Source organism: Eretmochelys imbricata, chromosome 3 (genome assembly GCF_965152235.1).
Source record: "Eretmochelys imbricata isolate rEreImb1 chromosome 3, rEreImb1.hap1, whole genome shotgun sequence".
Lineage (NCBI taxonomy): Eukaryota > Metazoa > Chordata > Testudines > Cheloniidae > Eretmochelys > Eretmochelys imbricata.
In genome coordinates, this window is record NC_135574.1 from 183,554,543 (window position 1) to 183,576,637 (window position 22,095).

At 42.5% G+C, this 22,095-nt stretch overlaps 1 protein-coding gene across 4 annotated transcripts in view; it reads left to right on the top strand.

Moving 5' to 3' along the window:
* FBXO11 (F-box protein 11) overlaps nt 1–22,095 on the top strand; it is a 209,404-nt gene that overhangs the window by 185,170 nt on the left and 2,139 nt on the right. For 3 of the 4 annotated variants that reach the window (XM_077813921.1, XM_077813918.1, XM_077813919.1), the window contains exons 12-20: nt 14,678–14,895; nt 15,214–15,299; nt 15,386–15,480; nt 16,542–16,664; nt 16,748–16,833; nt 17,280–17,356; nt 17,447–17,590; nt 18,967–19,077; nt 20,191–20,298. In XM_077813921.1, coding sequence (XP_077670047.1) covers nt 14,678–14,895; nt 15,214–15,299; nt 15,386–15,480; nt 16,542–16,664; nt 16,748–16,833; nt 17,280–17,356; nt 17,447–17,590; nt 18,967–19,077; nt 20,191–20,298 — 1,048 coding nt within the window. The remainder of the gene's footprint in view (nt 1–14,677; nt 14,896–15,213; nt 15,300–15,385; nt 15,481–16,541; nt 16,665–16,747; nt 16,834–17,279; nt 17,357–17,446; nt 17,591–18,966; nt 19,078–20,190; nt 20,299–22,095) is intronic. The other variant, XM_077813920.1, reaches the window with a different exon arrangement.

Genomic DNA, 22,095 nt, shown 5'->3' on the forward strand with positions numbered 1-22,095 from the left:
TACAGGCACCTAAGATAACTAGCCAATTGCCCTGATTTCTCAGTATGAATCAGGAGGCCTCCCCTTTTGCACCCTCTGCCTTGTGTTTCCTCCCAGTATCCCACTTACCTCAGAGCTTAGGACTCCATCTCCTGGGAAACCTAATTTAAGCCTTCCTCATTAGGTTAGCAAGCCTACCTGTGAAGATGCTAAAAGAAAAGGAGTACTTGTGGCACCTTAGAGACTAACCAATTTATTTGAGCATAAGCTTTTGAGAGCTACAGCTCACTTCATCGGATGCATACTGTAGAAAATACAGAAGACGTTTTTATACACACAAACTATGAAAAAATGGGTGATTATCATGACAAAAGGTTTTCTCTCCCCCCACCCCACTCTCCTGCTGGTAATAGCTTATGTAAAGTGATCACTCTCCTTACAATGTGTATGATAATCAAGGTGGGCCATTTCCAGCACAAATCCAGGGTTTAACAAGAACATCTGAGGGGGGGGCTAGGAAAAAACAAGGGGAAATAGGTTACCTTGCATAATGATTTAGCCACTCCCAGTCTCTATTCAAGCCTAAATTAATTGTATCCAATTTGCAAATGAATTCCAATTCAGCAGTCTCTCGCTGGAGTCTGGATTTGAAGTTTTTCTGTTGTAATATCGCAACTTTCATGTCTGTAATCGCGTGACCAGAGAGATTGAAGTGTTCTCCGACTGGTTTATGAATGTTATAATTCTTGACATCTGATTTGTGTCCATTTATTCTTTTATGTAGAGACTGTCCAGTTTGACCAATGTACATGTCAGAAGGGCATTGCTGGCACATGATGGCATATATCACACTGGTGGATGTGCAGGTGAACGAGCCTCTGATAGTGTGGCTGATGTTATTAGGCCCTGTGATGGTGTCCCCTGAATAGATATGTGGGCACAAGTGGCAACGGGCTTTATTGCAAGGATAGGTTGCTGGGTTAGTGGTTCTGTGGTGTGTTATGTGGTTGCTGGTGAGTATTCGCTTCAGGTTGGGGGGCTGTCTGTAGGCAAGGACTGGCCTGTCTCCCAAGATTTGTGAGAGTGTTGGGTCATCCTTCAGGATAGGTTGTAGATCCTTGATAATGCGTTGGAGGGGTTTTAGTTGGGGGCTGAAGGTGACGGCTAGTGGCGTTCTGTTATTTTCTTGTTAGGCCTGTCCTGTAGTAGGTGACTTCTGGGAACTCTTCTGGCTCTGTCAATCTGTTTCTTCACTTCTGCAGGTGGGTATTGTAGTTGTAAGAATGCTTGATAGAGATCTTGTAAGTGTTTGTCTCTGTCTGAGGGGTTGGAGCAAATGCGGTTGTATCGTAGAGCTTGGCTGTAGATAATGGATCGTGTGGTGTGGTTAGGGTGAAAGCTGGAGCCATGTAGGTAGGAATAGCGGTCAGTAGTTTCCGGTATAGGGTGGTGTTTATGTGACCATCGTTTATTAGCACTGTAGTGTCCAGGAAGTGGATCTCTTGTGTGGACTGGACCAGGCTGAGGTTGATGGTGGGATGGAAATTGTTGAAATCATGGTGGAATTCCTCAAGGGCTTCTTTTCCCTGGGTCCAGATGGTGAAGATGTCATCAATATAGCGCAAGTAGAGTAGGGGCGTTAGGGGACGAGAGCTGAGGAAGCGTTGTTCTAAGTCAGCCATAAAAATGTTGGCATACTGTGGGGCCATGCGGGTACCCATAGCAGTGCCGCTGATTTGAAGGTATACATTGTCCCCAAATGTAAAATAGTTATGGGTAAGGACAAAGTCACAAAGTTCAGCCACCAGGTTAGCTGTGACATTATCGGGGGTAGTGTTCTTGACAGCTTGCAGTCCATCTTTGTGTGGAATGTTGGTGTAGAGAGCTTCTACATCCATAGTGGCCAGGATGGTGTTATCAGGAAGATCATCGACGGATTGTAGTTTCCTCAGGAAGTCAGTGGTGTCTCGAAGGTAGCTGGGAGTGCTGGTAGCGTAGGGCCTGAGGAGGGAGTCTACATAGCCAGACAATCCTGCTGTCAGGGTGCCAATGCCTGAGATGATGGGGCGCCCAGGATTTCCAGGTTTATGGATCTTGGGTAGTAGATAGAATATCCCAGGTCGGGGTTCCAGGGGTGTGTCTGTGCGGATTTGATCTTGTGCTTTTTCAGGGACTTTCTTGAGCAAATGCTGTAGTTTCTTTTGGTAACTCTCAGTGGGATCAGAGGGTAATGAAGATGCTGTTCCCTCTCTTCGTTAGGTGGATCCCATCTCTTCCTGGCAATCCTTCCTGGAACATCATCCCATGGTCAAAGAATCCAAAGCCCTCTCTCCAACACCACCTGCATAACCACGCATTTACTTCCACAATTTGATGGTCCCTACCTGGGCCTCTTCCTTCAACAGGGAGGATGGATGGGAACACGACTTGCGCCTCAGACTCCTTTATCCTTCTTCCCAGAGCCACATAGTCTGCAGTGAACCTCATTCTTGGCAGTATCATTGGTGTCCACGTGGAGAAGTAGGAAGGGGTAGCGATCTAAGGGCTTGATCAGTCTCGGCAGACTGTCCGTCACATCCTGAATTCTAGCTCTAGGCAAGCAGCACACTTCTCGAGTTTCCCAGTCTGGATGGCAGATAGATGACTCCATCCCCCTTAGGGGATGACTCCATCCCCCATTTCTTCCTCTTGGGAGTGATGGTCCTAGAACCCCCACCCCTAGGACAATACATCCCCTGCCTTCTGATCGATGGGGTCTCCTTCTGATCCCTTTACTCAGCTGACTCTTCCAAACTATTTTCCATCATAGTACTTGTGTAGAGAACCTGAAAATGGTTTTTTACCTCTATCTGCATTGGGAGTACATGGGTTCTCCAGTCACATGCTGCGAGTTTTCTTCCCCATTCTGTACTGCCCTCTCTGATTCTTCAGCATGCTGTGCCTGCAGTACCAAATGCTGACTTCTGTCCAGAAAGTCTTCATTTTCTCTGATGCACCGCAGGGTTGATACTTGGTTCTCTAGTCCTTTAATCTTCTCTTCCAATATGGAGACCAGCTTGCACTTCGTACAGATGAAGTTGCTTCTACCCTCTGGGAGAAAGACAAACATATACATGAATTTTATATATGATGAATTTTAAAAGGCTGTATTGCAAAGGTTCCAGATTATTCCTATACCTGAGGTGTATAGAACAAAATTTAGAAGCCTCAAAATGAATGACAAGATGAGTCCTAGAGAATGTGTATAAAGCATTTGATTTGATTAAAAACATGCATCCTCAGGAAGGGGGTGGGCAGAGAAATATGAATAATTGTTTGTTCTTTTTGCACAGGACCTGTTCCTGAGTATATGTTCTGAAGAAATCAGACATGCTATTTGGGGTAAATCTCAAAAATATATATAGGCCAGAATGTCCAGTGAGTGCAAGCTGCAGAGGGAAGGAACAGAAGCCCAGGCTTTTGGGGGGGTGCTGCATTTTGTCTCTGGGAAGAGAGAGGGTGGCTGGGAGCCCAGGAACTCCCCATTAGGATCTCACGTGCAGGCCACTGTAGAGGAGAATGGTCCAAGAAGATATTTTATGTGTAATTCCACTGAATACTTGAGGAATAATTACCCTAAACTGAAAAAAGCCACGCCCGTGCACCATCCAACCAGGTTAATGCAGCTGTCCTTAACACAGGAGTCCAAGAGGTACCTGCAGGTCACCTGATTATTTTGTGAGGTCTGACCCTTTGGAGGTGGACGTGGAATTTGTTAAAGCTACTCAGGTAAATGACAAAGAATGCATTCGGAGAAGAGAGACTGGTGCACAGATTTCTTCGGTCAGGGAAAGTTAGACAATCAGACATGCTCCCTGGGGAGAATTCAGAATTTCTAGAACTGAGACCACACAAATTCTCTGTACCTTTGTCTAAAGCACATGTGAGGTGGGAAGATCTGGTGGAAACTTTTGAAAGTTGGTCTGCTTGACTGTATTCCAACAGCAATTTTTGTAGGAAATGATTTTTTGTCTGTCTAACGTAGTTAATATAGTAACGTGCAGCAAAAAATAATGTTGTTCTGTAATCTCAGAAGAGAATTGTGCAGACAAAGAAGTGGCAGTGTGGGGGAGAGGGTGACAGCCCCAGCTCAGCAGGAGAAAGCAATGTGCTTTCAGGTATGGTGGGAGGTCCAGGTCACTCCTGCATAGCAGAGGAGAGTAGCGAACATACAAAGCTGAAAAGGGAGAAGTTGCCCCCTGTAACTGGAGAGGCTGTTCTGGTTGTCTGCAGCCAGGGTTTTGCAGTGAGCACAAAGTAGGGTGACCAGATGTCCCGTTTTTAAAGGGACAGTCCCGTTTTTTGGGACACTTACTTATATAGGTGCCTATTACCCCCCACCCTCTGTTCCATTTTTTCACAGTTGCTATCTGGTCACCCTAGCACAAAGCAAACCCCATGCTAGACAGCATCTGTGGTTACATCCTTAAGGGGACACCAGTGAAGGGAAAAAATGGGGAAAGATTTTTTTGAGGAAGGGAGATTGTACAGGAAGCTCTCCTGGGGAAAAATAGGAGCCCTGGGAAACCTTACAAGTTGTCATAAAAATAAAGGGAAGGGTAACCACCTTTCTGTATACAGTGCTATAAAATCCCTCCTGGCCAGAGGCAGAACCCTTTCACCTGTAAAGAGTTCAGAAGCTAAGATAACCTTGCTGGCACCTGACCCAAAATGACCAATGAGGGGACAAGATACTTTGAAATCTAGAGGGGGGGAACAAAGGGTTTGTCTCTCTGTGTGATGCTTTTGCCGGGAACAGATCAGGAATGCAGCCTTACAACTCCTGTTAAGTTAGTCAGTAATCTAGCTAGAACATGCGTTAGATTTCCTTTTGTTTAATGGCTGGTAAAATAAGCTGTGCTGGATGGAATATATATTCCTGTTTTTGTGTCTTTTTGTAACTTAAGGTTTTGCCTAGAGGGATTCTCTATGTTTTGAATCTGATTACCCTGTAAGGTATTTAACATCTTGATTTGACAGAGGTGATTCTTTTACCTTTTCTTTAATTAAAATTCTTCTTCTAAGAACCTGATTGATTTTTCATTGTTCTTAAGATCCAAGGGTTTGGGTCTGTGTTCACCTGTACAAATTAGTGAGGATTCTTATCAAGCCTTCCCCAGGAAAGGGGGTGTAGAGTTTGGGGGCATATTTTGGGGAAAGACGTCTCCAAGTGGTCTCTTTCCCTGTTCTTTGTTTAAAACGCTTGGTGGTGGCAGCATACGATTCAAGGACAAGGCAAAGTTTGTACCTTGGGGAAGTTTTTAACCTAAGCTGGTAAGAATAAGCTTAGGGGTCTTTCATGCGGGTCCCCACATCTGTACCCTAGAGTTCAGAGTGGGGAAGGAACCTTGACATGGTGGCAGAGCGGTGGGATCATTTTGAACCAGAGATTATTTTGAACCAGAAGCACAGCAGAATTTTAAAAGGTTTTGTAAAAGGTGATTGCATCTGTATATTCTGTGTGTCTGCCTGGGGGACAGAGCAGCAGGCATAACAAAAGGATTTTTCTGTAGGCTGAGAACAGCTATCAGAGAAAAAGGTATCCGGTTACAGCACAGCAAAAGTTTACAAGCCAGTTTTTTGTTTTGTTTTGTTTTCTTTCAAACTCTCAGGTGTAAAGTCAGTTAAAAACAGAGAGCTTAGGATGACAGACTGCACTGTTCAACAGAAGCTGAAATTAGCCAGATTTGAGGTTGAGGAAAAACAAAAGGAACATGAAAGACAGGTAGAACTCAGACAGATGGAAATGGAGGCAAAAGAAATGGCAGCCAAAGAAAAAGAAAGGGAGACTGCCCACAGGAGAGAAATGGAGGCAAAGGAAAAAGAGAGGAAGCATGCTGAGGAGGCACAGGCTAAAGAAATGGAGAAGAAGGAAAAAGAGAGGAAGCATGCTCTGGAGATGAAAAAGGCAAAGGCTCAGCAGAATATACCGAATAACAATCCTTAACAATCCTTCCCCAACAATCCACAAATGGGAGCAACTGTGTCCACAGTATGATGAATCCAGTGATATTGCTGAGTATTTTCTCACCTTTGCGAGACTGTGCACACTCCATCAAATTCCTGAAGCTCACAAGATGAGCACATTGGTCGCAAAATTGACTGAAAGGGTTCTGGACATATTCAATAAGATGCCCATTGATGAGGCTTCTGACTATAATAAGTTCAAGGATTTTGTTTTAAAACAATTTTAAGTTACACCTGAAACTTACAGAGTAAAATTTAGAGCCCTTAAGAGAGGACCTGGACTAAGTAATGTGGCTTATGTAAACCAGATGACAGATCTGTTTGATAAATGGCTCAACAGACAGGCTGTAACTAACTTTGGAGGAATGCGAGATTTGATGATACAGGAGCAATTCCTGAATATGTCCAAGGAGGATATAAAACAGTGTTTATGGGATAAGAAAATGGACTCAGCAGAAAGTCTTGCTTCTTATGCTGATCGATACGAGCAGTCCCAGACCACCAGAGTGGCGGGGCAAGCCGGAACAAAACGGGTGGAGGGAGGAGAGAGGAACAACCCTGGTCGCAGTTAGAGCAGATACCAGAAGGGACACCCTCAGACCACACCCTACTACCGGGGGCAGCCTAAGGCCCCAACTACACCCCAAGGTACACTCCGGACACCTTATCGTTCTGCCACACCGTTCTCCAGCAACCCACCTCGCCCCAATGACCCGTCAGCTGGACAATGTTTTAAATGTAACGAGCCAGGGCATGTAAAGGCCAACAGCCCAAGAAACCCAACAGATTATAGTTCATTGCACCGGAATCACACCAGAGGTCCTCAGGCCCAGATACCTCCCAGATACCCTCAGAGCAGAGGGAAACTGTGAGTGTGGGTGGGAAGGTCACCTTGTGGAGGGACACCGGAGGACAAGTGTCGGCTATCTATGCTTCCTTAGTGGACCCCAATTTAATCAACCTAGAGGTCCAAGTGACTATTCAAGACTTCAAGTCAAACTCCTTTGACTTGCCTACAGCCAAGTTGCCAGTCCAGTACAAGGGCTGGTCAGGAATATGGACTTCTGCAGTCGATGATGATTATCCCATCCCCATGTTGTTGGGGGAAGACTTGGCCAATCATGTGAAGCTAGCCAATAGGGTGGGAATGGTCACCCACAGCCAGGCTAAGCAAGCTGTCACACCTAGCTCTATTCCGGAAACTTCTACCAGGACCCGGTCAGAGGTGATGGAACCAGACCCCATGCCAACATCTGCAACAGCAGTAGTGGATCCAGTCACAGAGACCCAGACAGAGCCAGTCTCAGAACTGGAACCAACAACCAGCACCAGAACCATTGCCAGCACTGAATCCAGTACTTGCAGCCCCAACACCAGAGGGCCCCACTGAACCTGCACTGGCAGCAGCAGATAATCCTACACAAGAGGCTCAGCCGGAGCCTGAATCCCAACATAGTGTACCAGCGTAGAGCAGTTCGCAGTCAACGGAAACAGCCCCATCACCTGCACCGCTTCCAGAGGGACCAAGCCCAGGTCCACAATCCAATGAGGAACTGATGTCTCCATCATCAAGGGAACAGTTCCAGACCGAACAGGAAGCAGGTGAAAGCCTTCAGAGAGCTTGGATGGCGGCATGGAGCAACCCACCGCCTCTCAGTTCTTCTAATTGATCCAGGTTTGTTGTAGAAAGAGGACTTTTGTACAAGGAAACTCTTTCTGGTGGACACCAGGAAGACTGGCATCTTCAGAGACAGTTGGTAGTTCCATCTAAGTTCCAGGTAAAGCTATTAAGCTTAGTCCACGATCATCCTAGTGGCCATGCTGGGGTGAACAGAACCAAAGACCATTTGGGAAAGTTGTTCCACTGGGAGGGAATGGGCAAGGATGTTTCTACCTATGTCCGGTCTTGTGAAGTATGTCAAAGAGTGGGAAAACCCCAAGACCAGGTCAGAGCCCCTCTCCAGCCACTCCCCATCATTGAGGTTCCATTTCAGCAAGTAGCTGTGGATATTCTGGGCCCTTTTCCAAAAAAGACACCCAGAGGAAAGCTGTACATACTGACTTTCATGAATTTTGCCACCCGATGTCCGGAAGCCGTAACTCTAAGCAATGCTAGGGCTAAAAGTGTGTGTCAAGCACTAACGGACATCTTTGCTCCTCCGACAACCTTACAGATGCAGGAACTAATTTCCCGGCAGGAACTATGGAAAGCCTTTGGGAAGCTCATGGGGTGAACCATTTGGTTGCCACCCCTTACCATCATCAAACAAATGGCCTGGTGGAGAAGTTTAATGGAACTTTGGGGGCCATGATACATGAATTCGTAAATGAGCACTCCAATGATTGGGACCTAGTGTTGCAGCAGTTGCTCTTTGCCTACAGAGCTGTACCCCATCCCAGGTTAGGGTTTTCACCATTTGAACTTGTATATGGCCACGAGGTTAAGGGGCCATTACAGTTGGTAAAACAGCAATGGGAGGGATTTATATCTTCTCTAGGAACTAACATTCTGGACTTTGTAACCAACCTACAAAACACACTGCAAACCTCTAGCCCTTGCTAAAGGAAACCTAAAGGTTGCTCAAAAAGAGCAAAAAGCCTGGTATGATAAACATGCCAGAGAGCTTTCCTTCAAAGTAGGGGACCAGGTCATGGTCTTAAAGGTTCTACATACCCATAAAATGGAAGCGTCGTGGGAAGGGTCATTCACGGTCGAAGAGCGCCTGGGAGCTGTAGATGGTGGCCTACCTTGACGATGTGGCAATATTTTCGGATTCCTAGGCAGAACACCTGGAACGTCTACAAAAAGTCTTTGAGCGCGTAAGGGAGGCAAGACTAACTGTTAAGGCTAAGAAGTGTCAAATAGGCCTTAACAGAGTGACTTACCTTGGACACCAGGTGGGTCAAGGAACTACAGGCCAAAGTGGATGCTATCCAAAAGTGGCCTGTCCCAAAATCAAAGAAACAGGTCCAATCCTTCTCAGGCTTGGCCGGATATTACAGGCGATTTGTACCGCACTACAGCCAGATCGCCGCCCCCCTGACAGACCTAACCAAAAAGAAACAGCCAAATGCAGTTCAGAGGACTGAAGAGTGTCAGAAGGCCTTTAACCAGCTTAAAGTGACACTCCTGTCTGACCCTGTGCTAAGGCCCCAGAATTTGACAAACAGTTCCTAGTAACCACAGATGCGTCCAAGCATGGTGTGGGAGCAGTCTTAATGCAGGAAGGACCGAATCAAGAGTTCCATCCTGTCGTGTTTCTCAGCAAGAAGCTGTCTGAGAGGGAAAGCCACTGGTCAGTCAGTGAAAAGGAATGTTACGCTATTGTCTACACTCTGGAAAAGCTACGTCCATAAGTTTGGGGACGGCGTTTCCACCTGCAAACCAACCATGCTGCGCTACAGTGGCTTCATACCGCCAAGGGAAATAACAAAAAATTTATTCAGTGGAGTTTAGCTCTCCAAGATTTTGATTTCGACGTACAACACATCTCAGGAGCTTCTAACAAAGTGGCTGATGCACTCTCCCGTGAAAGTTTCCCAGAATCAACTGGTTAAAATTGTCCTTGAGATGTGGAAAATATTATTAGTCTTTATACAGTTAGTAGTATATTTAGAGGTGCATGTGTCTTATTAACTCTGTTTTCTCCTAGAGCTCCAGGAAGAAATCACAGCCAGTGTTTCACCCTATCTGTTTGGGGGGCATGTCGTAATAATAAAGGGAAGGGTAACCACCTTTCTGTATACAGTACTGTAAAATCCCTCCTGGCCGGAGGCAAAACCCTTTCACCTGTAAAGAGTTAAGAAGCTAAGATAACCTCGCTGGCACCTGACCCAAAATGACCAATGAGGGGACAAGATACTTTGAAATCTGGAGGCGGGGAACAAAGGGTTTGTCTCTCTGTGTGATGCTTTTGCCAGGAACAGGTCAGGAATGCAGCCTTACAACTCCTGTTAAGTTAGTAAGTAATCTAGCTAGAACATGTCTTTTTGTAACTGAAGGTTTTGCCTAGAGGGATTCTCTATGTTTTCAATCTGATTACCCTGTAAGGTATTTAACATCCTGATTTGACAGAGGTGGTTCTTTTACCTTTTCTTTAATTAAAATTTTTCTTCTAAGAACCTGATTGATTTTTCATTGTTCTTAAGATCCAAGGGTTTGGGTCTGTGTTCACCTGTACAAATTGGTGAGGATTCTTATCAAGCCTTCCCCAAGAAAGGGGGTGTAGGGCTTGGGGGCATATTTTGGGGGAAGACGTCTCCAAGTGGGCTCTTTCCCTGTTCTTTGTTTAGCACGCTTGGTGGTGGGTTCAAGAACAAGGGAAAGTTTGTACCTTGGGGAAGTTTTTAACCTGAGCTGATAAGAATAAGCTTAGGGGTCTTTCATGCAGGTCCCCACATCTGTACCCTAAAGTTCAGAGTGGGGAAGGTACCTTGACACAAGCAACTACAGTAACTCCTGGTTAACATTGTTTTGTTGTTACGTTGCTGATCAATTAGGGAACATACTCGTTTAAAATTTTGCAGTGCTCCCTTATAACGTCATTTGGCACCTGCTTTGTCCACTGCTTGCAGGAAGAGCATCCCGTTGCAGCTAGCTGGTGGGGGCTTGGAACCAGGGTTGACCATCAGCCCCCCATCAGCTCCCCGCTCCCCTAAGTTCCCTGTGCAGCAGCCGCCCAGCAGGCTATCAGTTGCCAGCAGTTCAGCTCTTCCTCCCCCCACTGCCGTGTGCTGCTTCTGTCCTCTGCCTTGGAGCTGCTCTACAGAGCCTCCTGCTTGCTGGGAGGGGGAGGGAGGAAGGAGAAGGGGGCTAATGTCAGGGTGTCGTCGTCCCCGTCCCCCCCCCCGGCTCCTGCACCCCACTTACTCTATCTCCATAGAGCAGGGGACACACACGACAGGGGTCGGGATGGAGGGAGCTTCCTGGCAGCTGCGGTCTCACTTAACAAGGTAGTGTACTTGTCAGCCTACTTAAAATGGGAAATGGGCATCTCTCTCACTTACACACAGGGTGTGTGTCTCTGTCTCTATCTGCCATGCTGTCTCCCCTCCCTCCATTCGTGCTGCCTTGTAGAGTGTGAGGCTACATTAACAACGAGTTAACCCTTGAGGGCTCAGCCAATTGCTAGTTCATTTAGCAGTAAGGCATTCCCTGGGAAATATCCTACCCTCTGACTCCACCACCTCAACCAAGCTTCACAATTATCATCACTGTGTACAGTATTAAATTGTTTGTTTAAAACTTATACTATGTGTGTGTATCTGTGTGTGTATGTATAGTCTTTTGTCTGGCAAAAAAATTTCCCTGGAACCTAAACCCTAATTAATTACATTAATTCTTATGGAGAAATTGGATTCGCTTAACATCGTTTCGCTTAAAGTCACATTTTTCAGGAACATAACTACAATGGTAAGTGAGGAGTTACTGTAGTTGTCCCTGCCCAGCACTGTGGGGTGTTAATGTTGCTAGCACATAATTGTCCTTTTGCTCGTCTCTTGTAGGCATATAGAACCAATGAGAGGTTAAAGAAAAAATTTTACTGGCCAGGGATACAGAATGATGTGGGCAACTATTGCAGACCTTTTGATTTATGTCAGAAGGGGAGACCTGTAGGACCACAAAAAGTCCCCTGTTCCCCTTGCCTGTGATACAGAGGCGTTGTATAGGGTAGAAATGGACATTGTGGGCTCTATGCTGTGTCTTACTCAAACAGGGAAAAAAGCATACCTTGGTAGTAGTGGATTTTGCCACTAGATACCCTAAAGCAGTTACACTAACTAACGTAGAGGCTGATACTGTGGCAAAAGCCCTTTTCACTATTTGCAGCATAGTGAAGAGATTTTATCAGATAATCAGTCAGATTTCATGTCCCACCTATTCAGTAAATTACGGAAATTATGTGGCGTGAAACAACTAAAGGCTGCCTCAGCTCAGCCAGAGACAAATGGCTTGGTGGAGAAGTTCAAGGAACATTGAAAGCAGTGTTGAGAACATATGTGAACCTAATACTTTTTCTGTGAGGGTGATAGGGACTGGACCTTGCAGGAGGACGATTTTGGTATGAATTTAGGTCTGGAAGAGTACTAAGGTCAGATGGCAAGGAGTATCCAAGTTGGGCAAAGCCAGGTTGAGGCTTGTGGGCTGCTGGCAGGCTTTTGGGGTCAGTACTCTGAACGAAAGCTGCAAAACCGTAAGACACCCAGGGTTGCCAGACATATATTGATTGAACCCCTTACTGCAGCAGTTCTCAACCAGGGGTCCGCAGGACCCTGCAGCTGAAACACTGAGCCCAAGCCCCAGTGCCTCTCGTCACAGGGCTGAAACCCCAAGAATTAGTTGCAGTGCCAGAGTGGGGCAGGCCCAGGGGCAGATCCACCCCCCTCCCCTCTCCGAGGCCACATCCCCTGGCCAGGTCGGAGGTGGGAAGCTGAAGTCAGTGTGGGCAGCTGCTGCTCTGGCTTGTGTCATGGAGCAGGCAGCTACGGCATTCCCCCATCTTCAGCTGGTGCCTGGGATTGTGGCTGCTCCTCAGCTCACGCAGGGGTAAGAGCTGCCCAGGCAGGGGGACCCCGCTCTGTGGCTGGCAATGCCCTTGGGGAGCAGTGATGACAGGAGAGCCCTCCTGGCACACAGCCCCTAGCTATCCCCTCCCTGCATCCTGAGCTACCCTACTGCCTGCACAAAGCCCCTAGTTACCTCCTTCCTGCACCCTGAGTTACACCCTCACAGCCCCTAGCTACCTTCTCCTTGCACCCTGAGCTGCCCGCACACAGCCCCTAGATACCCCCTCCCTGTACCCTGAGCAGTTTTCAAACTTTTTGAGCTGAACCCCCACCACGCACAATCCAGACAGGCTGAGGTGAGTCAGGGGTTGGAGGTGGTGCTGCCTTCCTGGACCCTGCTGTGTCCATGCCCTCCAAAAATAGAAGTCAAACTGCGCCTATGCCTGAGGGCTCCCTCCCCAGCCCGGAGCCCAGAGTCCCCCCGCCCTCTGCTGGGCCCTGGAGTTTTTGTAGCATGTTGAGGGGGGCCTCAGAAAGAAAAAGGTTGAGAACCCCTGCCTTATGGGCCTCGTTAAGCCCCAAAACAGCACACCCTGTAAAGGGACTGTGTTTCAGTCAGTACTTGCTGTTGAAAGCCAGTCCTTTTTAGGGTGTCTGAAGTTGGACATCCCAAGCCATTAGTCACTCTTGGAAATGTTGTCCATTTTCTTGGGAAGGGTGTCATTTAGGTCTTCACACATTACCTTGATTACCCAAAATTGTGAAAGAAGATTAAAGAAGTGTGGGGTTTTTTCAGTTTATATTGAAAACACTGATCAAGGCAGTTTACGAACTGGGGGGATTCTGAAAGCCAATCTAAAAAGGAAATGAAGTAAATGAGTAATTCAGATACTCTTTTCTCCATTAAAATGCAGTAAGAAAATACTAGTAATTGGAGGATGACAGTAGGGCAAATAATACAAATATTCTTTCCCTTTGCTTATGCAATTTTAGTGGGTTGGTTGGATTGTTTTTATAATTACAGCTATGCATGAAGCTAGATTCTGAGGATTTTTCTCTACTAACTTGAGTAGCCTGTTCTTAAATTGTTTCTCATTCGTACTCAAATTTCATTTCAAGATCTGAAGGCATCTCATGGAGAATCATTTGAAAAACACTTATGATGTGTTAATTTTTTTATTATTATTACTAGGGATGTTTGCATGGCATGAAAAAAAATCCTTTTCTTAAAAAGATGTTTGTTGCATTTTTCTCACATGAAGTAATAACTTGCTCTGGAAATTATTGATACCACAAACAAAAATACGACTTTAGGGAATAAGCAGTAGGAGCAGATCCTGTTTCTTCACAGATCACTAGTAATAAGTAAGGACCAAAAAAAGGCCTGAAAAGAAGACATATAAACAGACTTTTATTTTGGAAACGGAATGCTGCTTGACACCGTACCTCTTCTCCTCTCTCCCTCCCCCAGTTTTCCATGTGGAATAATTGCTCTTTTAGATTGTGAATTTTATTTATTTATTTATTTATTTGTTAAGCACCCAGTTCTCTTTGATTAACTCCCTTTGATGCTTTGCTGGATTAGGACTTTCAGGTACAATTTTGAAAAGACTTTTTAAGCAGTAACTTTGATGAGCAGTCACAGTGGAGTCCAGTAAAATTAATCACTTTTCAGAATCAACACCTAAACTAGTTCTTATTTTGGTTTTGATTGCAATGTATTTGGGAAACACAAGTAAATACTTAAGTTATTTTTTATGTTGTTCAATTTGATAAACTAAAAATACAGACTCAATAGAGCAATTTCTTAAAATAGCAATTTTGGTAACGTGTTTTTTAAACTTGACTCTCAACAATATTAGTGTAAGACAATTCCAAATATGCAGCACTAGACTACTGAAAATAGACACACAAATTCCTGTTAATGTTAATAGATAGCAACGCAAAGCAATCTTTTGTCACTTAATTAATAAGGTTTTCTGTATTTGTTTCATTGTTACTTGGAAGATGCTTATGCTACAGTGATGATGGCTATGTAATTACCTAAATCTATAGCAATAATGGTACTTTTTGTAGACATGGCTATCTTTTTTTTTTCCTTTTTAGATTCCCATTTTATAACTACAGTCTTTTCTCATATTTTAAAAAGATTTTCTTATAGAAAACGTTGTGTTGTTTTGTGTAGGGTTATTTTGAAAGCTGCAACATACATAGAAACAGGATAGCAGGCTTTGAGGTCAAAGCTTATGCCAACCCTACTGTAGTTCGGTGTGAAATCCATCACGGTCAGACTGGAGGAATCTATGTTCATGAAAAAGGAAGAGGACAATTCATAGAGAATAAAATCTATGCAAACAATTTTGCAGGTGTTTGGATTACCTCAAACAGTGACCCAACAATAAGGTTGGTTTGTTTCTTTGGTGGTGGGTGTTTAGTTGGTGCTCGTTTGTAGGAATGTTTTAGGGAATAACATTAACATTCCTACATATATCAAAATGAAATGGATGTGTCAGGGTGCAATGGAATTATATCTTTAATTTGCATGCATACAGTACATTTTTAGAAGTATATAGTTTCTTAAAATTCTGCAATCCTGACACTATTGTAGATTTCAAAACATGGTAAATTTTACATACATTTGTACATTTTATATATGTTTAGATTATATGGTACAGTGTAACTTACTTTCATAGTTTTGTAACATGTGGTTTTGTTCCTTAGGGGCAATGCAATTTTTAATGGGAATCAAGGTGGAGTTTACATCTTTGGTGATGGGAGAGGCCTTATTGAAGGAAATGACATTTATGGTAAATGTATACATATACCTTATTGCATCTTGGACTTTTTATATTTTGTGTGCCAAATTTTCTTAAAATATCACCCCTTTCAACAGGTAATGCATTAGCAGGAATTCAGATTCGAACAAATAGTTGTCCCATTGTTCGACACAACAAGATTCATGATGGCCAACACGGTGGAATTTATGTGGTGAGTACTAACTACATATAGCGAGTCTAGGCGTTTAAATTCTGTTAGGTAGTGTTTTCTGTGCGTGTTATGGAAATGTAATGCCTTGTATACAGACTTAAACTTTAAAGTAAACATTTAAAGTTTCGTTTTCTGTTTTGTTATACTTTGAATGAAGTAGTTTCTTATGTTCTACAGATAGATTGACCTAATTACAATTAATCTTGTTTTAATTTTGGCAAATATAACTAGAATATTTCTTTTAAATTCAAGACATTGCCCTACAGTGTAATTTTAAAAGGGCTAGCTAGCAAAATATCATCAGATTTAAAAAAAAAATAATAAGGTTTTATCTTACATCCATTTTTGGTAATAATTTTACATCATGTACACTTAAATCTAGAAACCTGGAGCATTTCACATTTACCGCTAGACTGACTAAATTCATATCTTCCCACCCACAAGCTGGTATGTGTCACTAAAAGTACACAGAGAAGTTAGAAGTCAAGACTAGAGTCATAAGTCTCTCGCACGTGAAACCAAGGGTTATATAAAATGAACTGAAGCTCTCAGACTAGAATTGTATAAATATTTGCCTTAGTATCTGACCCTGCAAGTCTAATGTAGCTTTAAGTTTAAACACAAATGCACCAGTAAAGATTGTTATATGCCTTAAGTAAGAAACATAACTTATTTTATTTTTAATAGACAATGCTGGATGTAAGATTAGAATCTGGTTTCCTAGCACACAGTTGAGTGCAGAGCTCCACTAGCAAAACCCAGCAGAGATTTCTAAACTTCAGTACAAACCCTTGAAATCTCAAGTAGTAAATCAGATGTAAAAAGAGAAATTCTTAACCTGTTTTTACACTTAAAATGTTCAGAAATATGAAGTCTCATGAATAGTACAAAATGATATTTAAAATGGTAGTAACTTGAGAACTCTGGGAGACGTCTAACATAGGAAAGGACATCACACCTGGACAAAGAGATTTTTTCCCCACAAAAAGAAAAAGGCTATAAAGCCAATATTTGCAAGAGGCTACTTTATTTAATCTTTGACTTATCTTGCTTGTATTTAGCATGAAAAAGGACAAGGTGTGATTGAAGAAAATGAAGTTTACAGTAATACTTTGGCTGGAGTCTGGGTGACAACCGGAAGTACTCCAGTACTGAGAAGAAATAGAATACATAGTGGGAAACAGGTGGGGGTTTTTTTGCATGATAGAAATACTGTTTTCACACTTCTTCCTTACTTCTAATTTAATTATTTTATTTTTAATGTCAGGTTGGTGTTTATTTTTATGACAATGGACATGGAGTGTTGGAGGACAATGACATCTATAATCACATGTACTCAGGGGTTCAAATAAGGTAATATGTGTTTTCATTTTACATCTAAAAAGGGATTTTATTGTATTATCCTCATTTCTCTCTTTACTCCTCCTTATCTTTCGGTTCCTAAAATTTACCCCGGGGGGAGGGGAGAGGAGCGTCCTATTAAATCTAGTGTCCTCAATTTCAACTCAAGGGGAGGAATTCTTGTCAGGAGAACCTGGATGCTGACTTTTATTCCCAGTTTCTCTCTCTGTTGATAATGGTGTGAAGTCTTAAGTCTATTAGCTTACTTGGAAACAATCAAGAATTTCTAAAGTCTTGCAAGCAATGTCTTCTATATTTTTGCATGGGGTCTGATGTGTAAACCTACAGAATGCTGATGTGATTAATGTACTATTTTTTTCCCCATCTTCAGATGTATTTTAAATGTTCCGTTTTAGGAAACCTTTTTTAATGACTTATTTGCTTGTGATTATCTATAGAACTGGAAGCAACCCCAAAATTAGGCGCAACAAAATCTGGGGAGGTCAGAATGGTGGTATTCTTGTTTATAATTCTGGTAGGTCCATTCTTTCATTTTTTCAGACTTTAAGATGCTTTGCAACATGGTTATTAGAAAGACAGTTATGTTGAATATTTTTTTTTATAGGGCTTGGATTTATAGAAGACAATGAAATTTTTGATAATGCAATGGCTGGAGTATGGATTAAGACAGACAGTAATCCTACGCTAAGAAGAAATAAAATCCATGATGGAAGAGATGGGGGCATCTGTATATTTAATGGGGGCAGAGGTAGCATTCTTTCCTCGTTAGAATATGTTAAACATATTGGATTTATAATCTAATTTCAGATTAAGATATTGTTCTTTTAAATTGCTCTTTAGAAATTTGATTATTTTTCTTTATGAAGTAGTAAAATATTTATTTAAAACATACTAATGCTTTTTAGTGTCATCAGTTAAATCTGTAATACTAAACTGTAATAGGCAAAGAAGAAATTCACCTCATCCAGGAAGCCTATTCCAGACTACTTCTATAAGGCTAGACTTCTTCCTTATTACCTGCGATCTACATTTGTCACTTTTTTGCCATTTAATTCAAGGACAAAAGGTCTGATGTAACCATCAAATTGAAGATTTCAGATCTTGGATTTGTGAGGGGGTTGGCTTTGTTTATAAATGTATAGTTTTTGTCAATACCAAAGATCTGGAAAGAGCCAAACTTCCCCTACTACCTATTAAAAGGAAAATATCTTATTAAGAAATTAGGTAGTTAGTCCTTCATTGTGGATTATTAACTTTAGTTTTAGGTTATGAAGTTTTGAGTTGAGCTGCACTGCAGCAGAAAAGTACCAGTCAAAAAATTATGCTCTTCTTTGAGACTACCAAATGCTGCTGTAGAAGAAAGAGCAGAGCACAAAGTCTGACAGATTTGGTTTTCTTAAATACAGAGTAGCCTCTAGGTCAGTGGCTCTCAACCTTTCCAGACTACTGTACCCCTTTCAGGAGTCTTTGTCTTGCGTACCCCCAAGTTTCACCTAATTTAAAAAATTACTTGCTTACAAAATAGACATAAAAAATACAAGTGTCATAGCACACTATTACTGAAAAATTGCTTGCTTTCTCATTTTTACCATATAATTATAAAATAAATCAATTGGAATATAAATATTGTACTTACACTTCAGTGTATTAGTATATAGAGCCGTATAAAGAAGTCATTTTATGAAATTTTAGTTTGTACTGACTTGGCTACTGCTTTTTATGTAGCTTGTTGTAAAGCTACACAAAAATCTAGATGTGTTGATGTACTCCCGGAAGACCTCTGTGTACCCCCATGGGTACGTGTACACCTGGCTGAGAACCACTAGTCTAGGTGTATTACTTATGAGCTTACTGTAATGGGTCATAAGTCCCCATGTTTTCCCCATCTGTACTGAAAATCCTAGTTATATTAAATAACCTTAGAAACATATAAATTGAGAATAACTTTCAAAAGATGATGACGTATTATCACCAACATCCTGTTAATCCTTACGTCCTGGGAATACCCATCACTGGCATTGAAATCATTGGTACTATGAGTAAAATATCAAACAAATTGCTTATAAAGAGAAACACAAAGATGCTTAGCCTTAAATCTGGTGTTTGTTGTTGGTTCTGTTGTAGGTCTCCTTGAAGAGAATGATATTTTTAGGAATGCTCAAGCTGGTGTTCTCATCAGCACCAACAGTCACCCTGTGTTAAGGAAAAATCGAATATTTGATGGATTTGCTGCAGGTTTGTATTCTTTAAATCATATATTTGAAGGGTTAGAGCTTACAGATTTTAGTTCAGTATTATGACAGGCAAGGGTCCCTTTTCTACAGCTAGGATTATTATTCATTTGAACAGTCTGAGATATTCTACAGTTATGTTCTAGAAATCATTTGGGATTTTAGAACTTCCAAAATGCCAGTTTTGCAGCATTCTCTGAAATTATCAGGAAATAATGCAGTTTCTATCTCATCACATAGCAGATTTCCTATTAACTGTTCACAATTTTCTTTTGAAAGTCAATCAGGATGTATATGTTACTGACTTGGTGAGAGTTTACTTGAATTTTCTATCACTAATCCTGTTTTAGAGCAATGGAAATTTTAGCAACATACTTCTGAGATTCTGGAATCACTTTGCGTGGAAGGCTTCAAAAGTATTGAAATCTGTGGTTTTTATGGAATCAGTTGAATAGGAATACTAAGTCTTATTGTAATAATGGTGACTTTCGTACACTGCTGTTTGTTAGACATTGTGCTATAATAGTTCTTTAATCCTAATCAATAGAAATTGCATGCTTGAGTTTTCTCCATTTGTCTTTCAGAAAAAGCAAGCTTCTGTGAAGACCTTTAAAAGGTCTTGCTTCTGTGTAGTGCTGGGGAGCTGCCAAAATGAGTTCTGGCCAAGTGACCTGAAGGAGTTTGATTTCTGAAAATCTTGGGCTTAATCAACAGACTTTTTGGGTGCCCACCTTGGCACCTTTAAAAGAGCATATCTTTTCAGATAGCGTACAGTTCCTGAAAATCACGTCAAGATGGGCACCTAAAAAAATGGCATCACTTTTGAAAATCTTGGTCAATTGTACTGCCCTGTTATCCGAGAAACTAGTGGTTTGATTATTAGTTGCTAATTGGAAAACATGAAATTGGCTTCACTTCTATGAAGAGATGCAGTGGGAATGTTTGGACTTTAGCTTGGTCAGTCACAGCACAATTTCTAGATATTAGTCATTTTGCCAATGACTGTCTGACCGATCATAGGAAATATTAAGTGCTTTAACTGTAAATCTGGCTGCTGAAAGAGATATAAAATGCACACTAAGGCTTTGATTCTCTGCCTCACCTCCCCCAAATACAGGTATTGAAATAACAAATCATGCAACTGCAACATTAGAAGGCAATCAGATTTTCAACAACCGTTTTGGAGGCTTATTTCTAGCATCTGGTGTCAATGTAACAATGAAAGGTGTGTGGATTTTACATTGCATATTTGTTTACATATGGCATTTCTTAAAGATGAATGGCATACTGGAGACTTCAATATTGTAGAATTTGTCATATCCCAATGTCTCATTTTTGGCAGTATTACACTTTAAATTGCCCTAAACCTAAGAACTTCATCTAAAAGAAATAAGTTGAGCTTTGTTCAGAGTTAAGCCAATAGCTGGAACACCTTTAAAGCACTGCAGAGTCCAAGGGAATAAAATGAAAACTATTGTTTGTATCTAATTTTCCCTGGCAGAATGTAACCTTTTCCACTGACCACTTCATCAGTTAATCCTTCTTTAGACTGTTTTGATATTGGTTAATTCTTTCTGGTTGGGAATTTGAAAGACCATACTGAATTCCTCTAATCAGAACTCCTTGCTATGTGAGTGAAAACAAGTATCCAGTATGGTTCAGAAACTTACTTTACAAGTCTGTTAAAGTAAGTAGCTATGAACCACACACTAGCGAGGCAGCATTTTGCAAGTGAATTATAAAGCTAGTTGTGAGACGCAGACTTGGGTACTAAGGTTCCTGGGGTCTGTGCTTGGTTCTAAGAGGAATGTATGGCTTACTGCTAAGAACAGTACGTATAGATAGACTGAGTGGATGAGACCGGTGTTCTATTCCCAGCTCTGCTGGAAGTAACCTTTTGCAACTTGTTACCTTATTTGAAAAATTAGGGGAAATAATACTGTCCTGCTTCCTAGAATATAGGTGTGAAACCTTGGTCAATAAAGGCTGTCTACTGAAAGAAGTAAGACCAGAGCTGCTTGGTGTTTTTCTCTTTCAATAAGGAGTTCTGCTGTGCATTCTCTGAGGAATGCAGAAGCAGCCCTATCAGCTGGCCTACTAATCAGTCAGCAACCCTGACCTGGAATCTAGAAGGGATGGCTTAGTTGTTTACATATCAGGAATACCTAAACTCTGGAACTATAGCCTAAAATTCTGACATGGAGAACTCAACCTGTTACTGTAGTTCCATTACTCCCAGGGGAATTCTGCACCACTGCACATGCACATAATTAATGAGCTACACATACTTTTAATTTTTTGCGCAGTAAAAAGCTTCTGCCAGAAAGTTACTGCAGTTCCACCTTTTGCCCATCAGAGAGCGCTGTGGTGCTAGACCAGAGCAGTAGCACCTGGCTAGCTAGGACAGAAAAAGAGCCTGCCTTCTTCACAGCGCCTGTCAGGCCAGGTCAGGAGATGGGGAGACAGACAGCATGGGGCTGCTTGGGGGTCAGACAGGGGCTCACAAGGGCTAGTGGGGGAGGATTGGGGTAGGGACTGAATGGGCGTGGAGGTGCAGGGCCACATGGGGACTGGGGGGTGACTGAGTGGGGGGGCAGATGCACATATAGGGATGGGGGTGGGACACATGTAGACAGGAGGGCCAGAAGAAAACATGGGGGGTGCAGGGACACCTGGAGACAGGGGCAGATGTGCCTGTCTGAATTGGAGAGGCTAGGGGTCAGCCAGGGTCTGCATGGGGGAAGCTCCCTAACACTCCCTCCCTGCCCCCAAAAAACCCCAGGCTCCTTCCCAGTAATTACTTCCCTCTCCCTCATCTCCTCAGTTACCAGTGATTCCCCCAAACCTTTGCACTGCTTCTGAGGAGTGTGGGAAATACTGTTCTGTACTGTAGTTTAAATGAATTATTACTCAGAGTTCTGTATTAATATGCCTGGTAAGGAATCTATTTGTCAAAAAACATTTCTTGAATCTTTTGTCTGTACTGTTACAGACATACTTGCTTACAGTATTTTTAAAATAA